At 45.8% G+C, this 13,302-nt stretch overlaps 1 protein-coding gene across 6 annotated transcripts in view; it reads left to right on the top strand.

Annotated features, from left to right (window-relative positions):
* The window catches only part of micu1 (mitochondrial calcium uptake 1), a 47,622-nt gene that overhangs the window by 26,596 nt on the left and 7,724 nt on the right, over positions 1–13,302 (top strand). For 2 of the 6 annotated variants that reach the window (XM_042066385.1, XM_042066382.1), the window contains 4 exons: positions 4,755–4,760; positions 5,513–5,627; positions 7,995–8,077; positions 9,207–9,407. In XM_042066385.1, the coding sequence (XP_041922319.1) occupies positions 4,755–4,760; positions 5,513–5,627; positions 7,995–8,077; positions 9,207–9,407 (405 nt within the window). Of the gene's footprint in view, positions 1–4,751; positions 4,761–5,512; positions 5,628–7,994; positions 8,078–9,206; positions 9,408–13,302 lie in introns of all 6 variants that reach the window. The other 4 variants (XM_042066384.1, XM_042066381.1, XM_042066386.1 and 1 more) reach the window with 2 other exon arrangements.

Here is a 13,302-nt window from a genome sequence, read left to right as displayed (position 1 = left end):
CTCTCTTCCAGTCAGTGATGGCTCGGCTCTCTGCTTTGGCTCTGCTGTCTGTAGCTCTCCCCTGCATGTTGTGCGGATTGCCTGTGTGTGCAGGACCTAGAGACATGACGGTGCTAGTGGAGTAGACTGTAGCTGCTAGCAGATGCTCGGCCCTCCCTCTCCACCTCCCCAAGCAAACAGATAAACAAACAAACAAGTAAACAACTCCACCCACCCCTCAGTCCCAGTGAGGCTGAGATGTCTAGGGTCTGCTGCCTCTTAGGCTCACCTTTCACTGGGGGTTCTCCCAACAACCTTTCAGCATCAATTAACAATACTGCATGAGTCTCAAACACACACACACACACACACACACACACACACACCAAACTGTGGAGCCTGTGTGAGTGTTTGTTTTCCTTCAAATACTTCGGAGGGCTGGATCCCAAGCCTGCCAGGCTGTGTCCATGGGGCTCCATCCTCCGCTTTTAAGGAGCTTGGCCACTGGGTCCACTGCACCAAAAAAGCAAACGCAGTGCTTGAAGGAAAATCAATGCTTGAATCCCAGGTCTGAACCCTGGGCATGCACTGAACTTGAAAAAGAGTTTTGGGGGAACAAAAAGATTGGCAATGTTCAAGTAAACATTGTATAGCTAGCCAACTTTTTTCTTGAACTCTTGACACCCCCTCCCCACCCGCACCCCCACCCCCACCCCCCCTGCCCGAAAAAGAAACCCTCTACCTGTTTGCTAGACACCTGTGGCTTTCTTTTTGTCCCGTGATGTCACGGGTGCCACAAGCGTCATGTGGCCTTGTCAGATGGAGAGGGAGAGCCTTTCACTGGTGTCTCACGGAATGCTGAGGGAGCTGCTGCCATGGAAACCAGCCTGTTGCCTTGTCGACTGAGTTCTTTACCTCTCTTTTGAGTTCTTTTTCTTTTTCATTTGCTTTTCTGAAAAACCGTTCATCATTGGACGTGACTAACCTCTTCATTTCAGCAGGGGGGAAATGTCCAGGGGCACCTGTGTGTTTATTGCCATGTCACATGTTCTCTGTCTAACCCTGCACCAACCTGAGTCCAGAGTGTTCAGGCTCTGTGTGTGTGTGTGTGTGTGTGTGTGTGTGAGGGAGATGGAGTGAGCAGGTGGGCTGCCAGTCATCTGTATGAGTGTTCCCATGCCTCCGGTGCTCCTCGGAGGCCATAACGGTCTCTTGATGACGGCTGCATATGTTGATTTGCCATAAAGACCCACTGATGGCAGAGCACATAATGTCTTAAGAGCCATCAGCTGCACACCTGCTCGGGAATTAACATGCAAGACATGACGTGAACACACACACACACACACCTGTACATGCACACACACAATCAATCACACTACCTCAGTAACCCAGTCGTCATTGCCCCCATTGTCCATTAAACCCACTCTAGTGTGTGTGTGTGTGTGTGTGTGTGTGTGTGTGTGTGTGTGGGGTGATGAATGTGAAGTTCATTTCAAAGGGACTCTCCTCCTGCACATTACTGAGGTGCAGCACTCTTATTTATGCGTAGCTCTCTGCTTCAGAGGAACACCCCTCCTGTTCACATCCGTCTGAGAGGACCAGCCTACCAGCCCACTGTGCCCTGCTTCCTATGCCTGCCAAACTACGGTCTGGCACACACACACACACACACACTTACTTTTCGTCTTGGTAGAGTGTGGTCTCATGACATCAAATGCTTGTAGTTGAGCCAAGAATGGGAGCCTGACTAGTGTCTGTGTGTGTGTGTGTGTGTGTGTGTGGGGGGGGGGGGGGGGGGGGTTAGTGGGTGATGGTGAGAGTTGACGTCATGGTTTACGTCCTCCTGGGAGCCACAGACATACCCAGAGTCCCAGACAGACAGATTTACCACCTAGAGCCTCCTGCCCATTGTTTATTTCTTGATCTCTCTCAATCTCTCATTCTTTCTTTTCCTTTCTCCTCTCTCTCTGTCTCTCTCTCTCTCTCTCTCTCTCTCTCTCTCTCTCTCTCTCTCTCTCTCTCTCTCTCTCTCTCTCTCTCTCTCTCTCTTTGTATTATCTGGTTGGAGGCAGCAGCAGGGCTGTATCAGGCCACTGATGGTCATTAATGAGGCCTCTAAATCACCTCTCCACAGACCTGCATAAAGAGATCCTTGGGCAGGACACACACACACACACACACACACACACACACACACACATAAAGAGAGAGAGAGACACACACACACACAAACACACAAGCTAAATTAACACTACCTAAATTGCAACCATTAAACTGACCTAAGCACTGTTGCAGTATTGCACAAAGTCCATCACGCACAAACACACATGTTGTCTCACTTGTTATTCACTATGGTTTGATTTAGTGTTCACAGAGGTCAATATCACAGAGAGCACACAGCAGGCATAAATCTATTGATCATTTACGGCCTCTGTAATGCCTCGCGCACTCACACACACACACACACACACACACACACACAGTTTGTATAGTACTCATGGGCCCAGCTGATCCCCTCTGGCTTTTAACTTCTGAAGATCAACAATTTCTGAGCGCATTAAGTTTCAGGCTTTCTGTCAACCGTTTAACACCATCCTCCTTCCTCTTCCGCTGTGTCAGAGTTAGCCTTTCTCTCTCTCTCTTTTCTCTCTTGCTCTGTCTCTCTCACTCTTTTTCAACCTGTCTTCCACTATATCCATCCTTTCACCCCTTATACCCCCCCCCCCCCCACACACACACACAGACACACACACTGTTTTTTAATCAATCTCCCTCTGTACCCCTTTATCTCGCTATCCCTTCCACCCCTACCACTCTCTCTCTCTCTCTGTCTCTCTCTCTCTCTCTGTCTCTCTCTCTCTCTCACTCTTAATTCAATTCAATTCAATTCAAGTAAGCTTTATTAGCATGTGCAAAATATTTTTGCATTGCCAAAGCAGACCATTTAGACATACATTTACATAGAGAATGCTTGGAGTACAGTACACTACTCTGTCTCTCTCCTCATCCCCTCTTGTTCATCCCTCTTGTTCTCTCTCTCTCTCTCTCCTCATCCCCTCTTGTTCATCCCTCTTGTTCTCTCTCTCTCCTCATCCCCTCTTGTTCTCTCTCTCTCGGCTCAGTGGTTAATCTGGGGGGGGGGGGGGGGGGGGGGGGGCTGCTGGCACCGCCATTGCAGTGGCCCTGTTCTACCCTCAGGTGGCCCTGCTCCCCACTGCAGTGACACACACACACACACACACTTGTAGTAGCACTCATGCATACACATACTTATCTGAACAAACACACACTGAGTAGAAAGACACACTCAGTAGATATGCTCATGCATGCACACACATTAAGTAGAGAGGGTGAATATGCCACCAATTACAATTAGCCAGGGTCTTCTTCTTTTTCTTCTTCTAGAGAGAGAGAGAATAATTGGGAGTTGGTTGAGTACCAAATTGACCTCTCTTAAATGAGGTCTAAGTAGCATATGCTGTCCTGTTTATGCAGCACTGCTTTCTAAGAGCATCATCTGCCACCATACATTCTGTATGTATGCATACTATATGTTTTTGTGTGTGTGTTTGTGAGAAGTGGGTTTGCGTGACTCAGGTTGGGTACTGTGCTTCCTCTGGCTCTGCTGCAGATCAGCCTCTAAGAGGCTATTCCAACCTCAGCAACCTGCCTTTGCTCTGTCTCTCTTCTTCACTCTGTTTCTGTCTCTCTCTCTCTCTCTCTCCTCTTCTCTCTATCAGCCTCTCTTCAGCTGGCCTCAGCATGGGCCTAAGGGGAAACACACAGACTGCCCTCTTTCTTCAGCTGTGTGTGTGTGTGTGTGTGTGCTCACTCCTGGGTCACACTCTCCTGCTGTCCATGTCTTCATGCGAGGCTGCCTGTGGGTTTCCACGTTTCCATGCTCTCTCTACACACACACACACACACACACACACACACACACACACACACCGGGAGCAGGGCATCTTGTCCCTGAGGTTGTGTGCTGCTCTGATGGGGATGAAAGACCAGACAAGACCAGCCTGAAGTACACACACCCCAACGGCCTTACACACAGAGAAACATTTATTTCTCCACCTTTGTCACTTTTATCAATACAGCACACAAACACAGGCATAAACATTTATCTCTCCATTTTTCACCAATACACACACACACACACACACACACACACACACACACACACACACAGATAGATGCATACACATATGTGCATGCACACACACAGTTGGCACATCCACCACCTTTTTACATAATACAGATGCAATCTTCCCATCCTGTCGTTGTTCATATTTCTATGTTGAGATTGCACACACACAGACACACACACACATTTTTACATACAGCCGTAATATTACCACCACACACACACACACACGCGTGTGTGCACAATTTCCCGTGCACTCCGAATGCACTGCGGCGATCACGGTGGCCATGCATAATGGATGTTTGCGGGGAAATCTCATTTTCTATATTTACACCGCTGACGTCGGAGCCCAGATGAACACTCCCTGGGGATCATGTTCCTCTGTGTTACACTAGGCATTCCAGGGAGCCTGCAAGTATATGTATCTGTGTATCTGTGTATCTGTGTATCTATGTGTCTGTGTGTAGTTAGTGACTGTGTTTGACAGAGAGGGTGTGGATGTAAAGAAGGATGATGATGTAGATGTGTGTTTAGAGCAGTATGTGTGTGTTTTGTGTGTTAACCGTTTTGTGTGTGTTAACTAGCTTGTTTTTCCCTCCCTCTTGCACTGATGGGACCTAAGCAGACAGAGGTAACACTTCAAGCAGAGACAGAACTCTAGCATGCCTCTTTTCTATGTGTCTTTGTGTTCCTTTCTGTGTGTGTGTGTGTGTGTGTGTGTGTGTGTGTGTGTGTGTGTGTGTGTGTGTGGAGGATGTAAGTGTATGTAACCTCACACTGCAATTTCCTTTCATGTGCCGTCACTGTAGTCAGATACTATCTTAATGTGTATGTGTGTATGTTTTTGTGTACGGAAACCCTGAACTCAGTATCACGACTGTGTTCACACCGGTGTTGATTCAGTAATATTCTGCTCGTTCACCAGTCACTTATAAGTGTGTGTATATGCACATAAACATCAACACTATCAACACCGTGTCTCTAACCACCTCTATGTGAATAGCCTGAGTGTGATGGTGTTGTGTCACCATGCGTCTGTTTTTAACACACAGGTTAATTGCATTGACTAAACTCTGACTATGACTAATGTATGATCTTCACAGCCTCCTCCCCCTTCCCCTCCCTTTGCCGAGTTGGCCGTAAGTGTGTGCACCTTGTGCATGGTCGTGGTTCGTTCTAGTGGCATGATCGTGTGTGTCTTGACTTACTGACTCTCCTCACACAACCACCCGGTCCCTTCATCGTGTAGTCGCTCCTGTTGGCTGCTGAGGGCCATAGGATAGTGCCCCCTGGTGGCCGTAGCCTGGGGTTCTGACCTGCACCCCTAATGGCAGTCTGTTTTTTTTTTCCTCCCTCTTGTCTGTGGCTGTGGGGGGCGAGCAGAAGATCGCTCAGGAGCGGGAGAAGTTTGCGGACGAGGACAGCATCTTCTACCAGCTTGGGGAGTGCGGTCTCATCTCCTTCTCTGACTACATCTTCCTCACCACCGTCCTCTCCAGTGAGTGTGTGTCTGTGTGTGTGTGAGAGAGAGAGAATGAGAACGAGAAAGTAAACACAGTTTATCCACCTCTGAAATTTCCAAAATAGAGTTTATCCACCTCTCAAAAGAGTTTATCCACCTCTCAAAAGAGTTTATTCACCAAATGCAACTTTTAACATTCAAAAATCACACTGTATTATCCACATTCACAATACACTCATCAACACTCTAGGAACCATTTAATACCACTGGTATTGTTATAAACATTGGACAATAACCTTCACCATCATCAAACATGTTCTGAATGCCTTTTTTAAAAATCCGACACCGCATGGCGCAATCCACCTCACTGAGATCACAGAATTCATAGTTTACCCACCTCTTATTTTACCACTACACCCCTGCTTGAGAGAGAAAATAAGAGAGTAACTATGTGCCAGCTGCTTGTATTTATGTGTGTGGCTGTGTGTGGCTAGGTGTGTGTTTGTGCATATGTGTGTTGCTGTTTGTCGCCAGATGTTTGCAGGGCTTGAAAACGAAATTATTTTTTAAACGTTCCGTTCCGAACGGTTCAGGTAGGCCTATGTTTAACGTTTTCGTTCTTGCATGCGTTCCGCCACCAGCATATCGGTCCTGAACCGGTTCGGAACGCAAAATATCGTTCGTTCTTAAAGTTCCGGCAGTGTTTGGCGGGCCTATTAAGTCTATTTTTGTGGACTTTACCTTAGAATAGACGTAGGCTACTCATTATGTCCCCTTAAATTAGCCTATACCGTAGCTATGCCCAAAAATAATAAATCACAGGCGGCATCCAAAAACATTCCGATGGGCTATCCATCCCATAGCCTACAGACTTACTGTAGGCCTAACCTATGCCTATAAATAATTTCTTATCAAAAATATTTCTGGATACGTGCTAAACTCCTTACCTGGTTGTAGCCTAAGTTTTATTCATATGGAGATCTTCAAAGGCTTGCGCTATAATTCCAACCCTGTTTATAAACGAACCTGTCTGTTGCTGACAAGGCCTATCTCAAATTTCCCGTTTAACTCTTCTACATAGAATAGGCTATAATTACTATAATCCCGACTTTAAGGCGTGGACAAGCAAAATAGGCTATTACACATAGGCTACAAACAATTTCCAAATCAGTTTCTGTAGCCTACGCTACGAGCTGGCCTAAGATCCGAAGTGGCAGACGGATAGGTTACATTACAACAGCAAGACAAAATATACACATTTGGACCAAAGGTCCATTTATTCGTTTTTTTTTTTTTTTTTTCAAACTGCAGAAATCAAATTATTAGGCTGTTATATAGAGAATGAAAAAAAAACGTTATTAACCGGTTTTATGGATTTCAGAATAACGTTTCTGTTCCGGAACAGTTGAAGACCATTTTGTTTTCGTTTCCGTTTCCGCTCCTCGTAAAATTCCGTAAAATTCCATTCGTTTTCGGTTTTCGTTATCGTTCCTTGAACCGGTTCGGAGCCCTGGATGTTTGCTAACTTGTGCAGTGACTGAAAATTGAAGTAGACAATGTAGTTAAAAGTTAACACATAATTTGGTTCAACTTTTGTTTTAATATTTTTTACTCTAATATTGTTTATTTTGTGTAATTCCGATTATTTCATGCGTCCAAGCTCCCTGCTAGATGTACCAGCCAGACTTTTCCACTCGTCCTGTTCGTTCTTGTTTCAGCTCCGATTTCTCTTCTTATCTTCCTTTTTAAGAGTTTGCTGAAAGTCAAACCTTGGTGGAGCCGAGGTGCTCAGATTGCTCTGTGCCCATCGGCAGTAAAGATTTTATGCCCTGTCTGGGCACAGTCAAGAGTTTATATCCTCTGGAGAGAGAAGTGGAGCAGGAGAGTGAAAAGAGAAAAAAGTGTGTGTGTGTGTTGTGTGAGTGGTTGTGTGGGTGTGAGAGAGAGACAGAGGGCCAGAAAGACTGCAACGAGAAAGGCAGCCAACTTCCTGTAATTTAGAGCGGTGTGCCCTAATGTTCCCTCTCTGGAGGCTTTACACCGTTAAACTTCCTGGTCCCCCGTGACGGAGGCGTGGCTGCTGGGCGTGACTGACAGGTGGGCTGCCGTGTCAGTGAGAGCTAGCATCTCGGTGGTGCCTCCTGTCAGTCTGACAGACAAACATGTTTGACACTGAAGTGACAGATGTGCCACACACGGAGAGGACACACGGAGAGGACAGGCAGACAGGCGGGCGGGCGGGCGGGCGGGCGGACGGACGGACGGACGGACATGGATCATTAGGCCATCTGCAGGGACTTCACTCCAGCTTCAGTGCATTTTCATGTGTGTGCTGGGCTGTTAGTCGTGTTTATGATGCCTTTGATCCAGCGCTGTGTCTTGTGTTTGTGTGTTCATCTCCAGCGCCCCAGAGGAACTTTGAGATCGCCTTCAAAATGTTCGACCTGAACGGAGACGGGGAGGTGGATCTGGAGGAGTTTGAGCAGGTGGGGGCCAACACACACACACACACACACACACACACACACACACACACACACTACCCTAGACTACACTACTACACTGTGCTGCAGCCCTGTCATGCTATGGAACTGTATGAATGGGCCAGAGAGGGAGGCAGGTGCCAGAGAGCTGGAGCTGTGAGTCATACCCACCCGGATCTCCAGTGGCCTCTAAATCCTCAAACCTCTCCATGTCTCACTCACTCCATTCCCCCTCTCTGTCCTTCTTTTCTGTTATCCGTGGTTCTCCTTCTCTCTCTTTCTTTCTTTCTCTCTCTCTATGAAGAAAATGGATCATCCCATTCGCTTGTATTGTACTTGCCAGTGTCTTTGTACTGTCACGCTGTGACTCCAGTGTCTTTGTACTGTCACAGCGTGACAGTACAAAGACAAATGTCAAAGTGCACAGAAGTGATCGGGGTAGAACAACGCAAGTCTTGTCTGGGTGCCAAACATCGTGACTTCACCCTGGGTAGACCTCAGCTGTCTTCATTACTCCCACCACGAACAGGGTCATCAAGTCGTTACGAGGAGACGGCCGATGTGAATCTGAGTGTGTATGAAACACATCTTTTAAATGGTTTCCAGTCGGCTAGAGATTGAATCAGTGAGCTCTGAGCACCTCCATTATCTAGGTGCCATTCATGAACACTGGCTTTCAGGCTGCACCCAGATGTCTTGATGTTCTTCACTGCTTTCCCGCCAGAAAACATTTGACTGAAATCCCCCCCCCCGGCCTCTAGAATTCATACCCTTGAATATCGCTGTTTTGTGTTTTGTTTTGTTTTGTGATGGTGTATTGATTGTCAAAAACACTACCCCAAGCATCATGTCTTGTGCTTCCATGTAACAGTTGGTGGTGTGCTTCATATTATGTTATATTATTATTTATTTTCAATAAATTTACATAACAAAATTGCAGTTTATATATCACCTTTCCTACAGTATCTTGGTGTACAATATTGAATCTTAGCTCCTGAGTTAGCTCATGTGTTGTCTTGGTAGATGTTAATGCAGATCACTGCATAGCCCTACACACCTGGTGCCCATCGTGTGCCCATCTTGTGCCCATCTCTCACCCACCTGGTCTGTGTTTCCGCTTGGTGACCCTCAGGTGCAGAGCATCATCCGCTCCCAGACCAGCATGGGCATGCGCCACCGCGACCGCTCCACCACGGGCAACACGCTCAAGACGGCCGGCTGCAGCTCAGCCCTCACCACCTACTTCTTCGACGCCGACCTCAAGGGCAAGCTGACCATCGGCAACTTTCTGGAGTTCCAGCGCAAGCTGCAGCACGACGTGCTCAAACTGGAGGTGAGGGAGAGAATGAGAGAGAGAGGTACGGAGGGAGAGAGAGAGGGAAGAAGGGAGAGAATGAGAGAGAGAGGTATGGAGGGAGAGAGAGGGAGGAAGAAAACCTGCATTTGGAGATTAAAAAAACTCTTTTGAGCTAATAAGAATCAGCAGTTTATTATTGCATGGTTGAGACACATATGGTCATAGGACCACACTCTCTAAAGGGGTTTCCCATACAGCGGTACAGTACTTGCGCATATACAAATTGCTGAGGAGATGTATTTATTAGTGTTGTCACGATACCAAATTTATGACTTCGATACGATACCTGCCATAAATATCACGATGCTCGATACTGAAACGATACTACGGCGAAATCCTAAGATATCTGGAAAAGAAAGGACCCATACCTCCTCCAAGTGTATTGAGTCATTTGTGTTGACTTTTGTAGTGTGCAGGTCAATTCTGGGTTCTAAACTTCCTACATAATTATTATTTTTTATAGTCAGTAAAATAGTAGGCCTACTTTGTATGACTAAGTCCTTTATTGTTTGTTATAGTTAATTTACATTGTGTTGTGTTTTGGCAATAAAGCTTTTTTATAGCTTTAAATAGCCAAACTAGGCTAGATCAAGGTCAGTGTTGAAATTACTGTATGCAAATCACTAAATGCTATGCAGAGGGGGCTAATCTTTAGGCCATCTGATGTACAATATAGTCTACCCTAGGCCTTCCTGATTTCCTTGACAGTTGCAACTTTAAGGAAAAAATAGTCTTCTTTGCGCCCAGTGTACAAGTACGACGTTCCAACCACTCAGGTCTTCTTTAGATAGGCCTACACCATTACCTGTTACAATATATCTGTGTGCATTCCTACATTACGTCTATTTCTTTGATAACATGATTTGCGCACGTAACAATAACTCGCTATTATTATTAGGACTCAACACGCTTTGGTGGTATTATGCTGTGGGCTTTAATTAGCGCATTTAGGGTAGCCTATCCTACATCTGGGCAATAATTATTGAACAAATTGCAGTCTACATGCCATGACAAATATTACCAATAGTAGTCAAGTCAAGTCAAGTCAAGTTTATTTATATAGCACATTTCATACACAGAGGTCATTCAATGTGCTTTACATAAACAAAACCAAACAATAATAACAAATAAAAGCATAGAAGGGCAATATAGTCAAAGAATAGTTAAAAGGTAAAGATCATAATGAAAAGAAAACATAAAACACAAGGTAAAATCATTTAAAAATAAAGAATAATTAGTAAGCAAAAACAAAGGCAAAAGTAGTAAAAAAAGTAATAACAGACAAAGTAGAATAATTATCAAGGCAGATTCAAAATTTGTAACTCGGCACAGTTAGCAGAAAGCATCTGAGAACAGTTTGGTCTTCAGTCTAGATTTAAAACTGGCTACAGTTGGGGCCTTTTTAATGTCATCCGAAAGTTGGTTCCACAGCTGAGCCGCATAGCAGCTAAAAGCTGCTTCACCATGTTTAGTTCTAACTGTAGGTTTTACTAGCAGGTTTTTCACCTGGGACCTGAGAGGACGAGAAGGTGTGTACTGCTGAAGCATATCTGACAAGTATTTAGGTCCTGCTCCAACCCTGCTGGAGATAAATGCATGAATGAGTTTTTCTAAGTCATGTTTTGACATCAGCCTAACTAGTAGTACTACATCAACCTAACAAATAGTACTAACCGAACATGAAATAGATTGTTTACAAGTTATGGTAATGTTATTCTAGCGTGAACATTGCACTTTCATCACGTTAGCACCCTATGATTACAGCTCGTTGTCTCGTCAAAATGATTACTCGTTATGTCACGTCAAAATTCATTGATGAAGGATGGTTCGCTTTATCCCAGAGAACCATACTTGTTTCACTTAGGCTAGACTAAAACAGAAGAGAAGAACTTGGCACTAATCATGTAGTCGTGTTTTCTAGGATATGTCTGCGAGGTGTTTAGCCAAGTTCCATGCGTAGCCTACTGCTTTTAAATGACTTTGAAACATATTTTACAAACGGGCCTCTGTGTACCTGATGGCTTGCCTTCACTATTCGCGATGTAGGCTATCCGATATAGTTCCAGATTTCACCTTTTGTTTTATCCACAAGGCCGAAGACTGTCGGGAAAGACTATGTTGACGTTGCCTGCGCACTCACTGCACTCAGAGCTGCCTGTTTGACACGCCCACTTGCCTAGATGCGTGCTTGAGAGCAGCAGTTCACAGACACAGAACGTTATTATTTTAACAAAGTATCGATTCTAAAAACGTCGGAAATCGTATTGTTTTTTGCGTGAAGGCATCGTGATACCTTTTTAGTATCGATACACCATGCAACACTAGTATTTATATGTATCATGTGGAGCTGAAAGCACATGTGATGAAGTGTAGAGAAGGTGAGAAACAGGAAGTGCTACTTTGGATTTGTAGTGTCATCCAGAGTTTTATAGTGAATGAAACTCTGCTGCTTTTCTGTGACATTCATCCACACACTCACACACCGGCACACACACACTCAAGCACAAACTTACAACAAGACAAATGGACTGAAATAAACACTCTTAGGACTTCTAACTTGGCCAGATTTGAGTTGTTGAGCTTTAACTAGTGGTTCTGTCACGCTTGATGAAAGATAATCATATCCTCAGGTGATCTGTCCCCCCTGCCTCTCTCTCTCTTTCTTTCTCTCTCTCTCTCTATCTCTCTCTCTCTCCCCCTCTGTCTCCTCTTTCTCTCTTCATCTCTGTGTCTCCTCCTCTCTCTGGAGAAGAGCTGAGACAGCAGCACTGGCAAGGCTAATTCAGCGCCTACAGTCATTCTTGGCACTAGCATCTTCATACATTTTTCTCTCCCTCTCCCTCTCTCCTCTCTCTCACACACACCCACTCACACTACAGGATTCAGTCACACACACACTTTGGCAGGTTTCCCATATGCTCTGAGTTTCATCAGAAAGGTACTGCAGTGCTGTCCTCTCTCTCTCTCTCACACACACACACACACACACACACACACACACACACACACACACACGGATACAGTCTGCATTACCAGAGTCACTGGAGGAGCATCCTGCCCCAGTGCTGTGGCGTTGAGCATTAAGCTTCCATACCTCTCCTCCAGCAAACACCCTCCCCCCCCTGCAAACGCTTCCATTCAGTCCCCCTGAACCCATGCGGCTCTTTGCCCAGCAACTGAACGAGTTTTCCAAGCGAGCGTCACCCATGACTTCACCCGCTTCATTCTCTCGACGCCCCCAAGCAGCTACACCATCAATGGGCCACAGGAGTGAGTGAGATCATCGTGCACATCCTGTCATGAGGCAGTTGTTCCCTGCATAACGCTCGTGATGTATTCACTGCTCTTATTTCTTTGGTCACTTTGGATAAAAGCAGTTGGAAAATATACCGACAGCATTCGGCTCTGTCAGAATGAGATCATTGCTCTGCTCCGATTACATCATGTGGTCAATGGTGTTTCGAAACACACAGAGCATTTATATTTCTCCCGTAGACTTCCCCGATCCCCTTTATCAGCCACTTATAAAAGCAGTTGGGAAACCTATACCAGCGGCAGTGTGCTCATACTGGTCAGTGCTTTTTGCGCTACTTTCTAATCTAACGCATGACCAGGCGTGATCTGCCGTCCCATCACTCAGTGGTGCCAAAGCCTGGCGGTGCGTGAGGACTGACCGGCCGCTACTGCCCCCTGCTAACAGAGAGGAGAGGCCAGAGCACGGGGCTCTGCCTCAAAACGCTTTCCACTATTTACCTTCTCATGTTGTGCCATCAGATCATGCCACCCTATGGCTGAATGCATTAGGCAGGGATCACATTAGCCAGCGGCAAGCAGCAGGTTTCCTATTGTTCTCTATGGTTCGGCAGCGGAA

This window comes from Alosa sapidissima, chromosome 16 (assembly GCF_018492685.1).
Source record: "Alosa sapidissima isolate fAloSap1 chromosome 16, fAloSap1.pri, whole genome shotgun sequence".
NCBI lineage: Eukaryota > Metazoa > Chordata > Actinopteri > Clupeiformes > Clupeidae > Alosa > Alosa sapidissima.
This window is presented reverse-complemented; position numbering and strand designations above follow the sequence as displayed.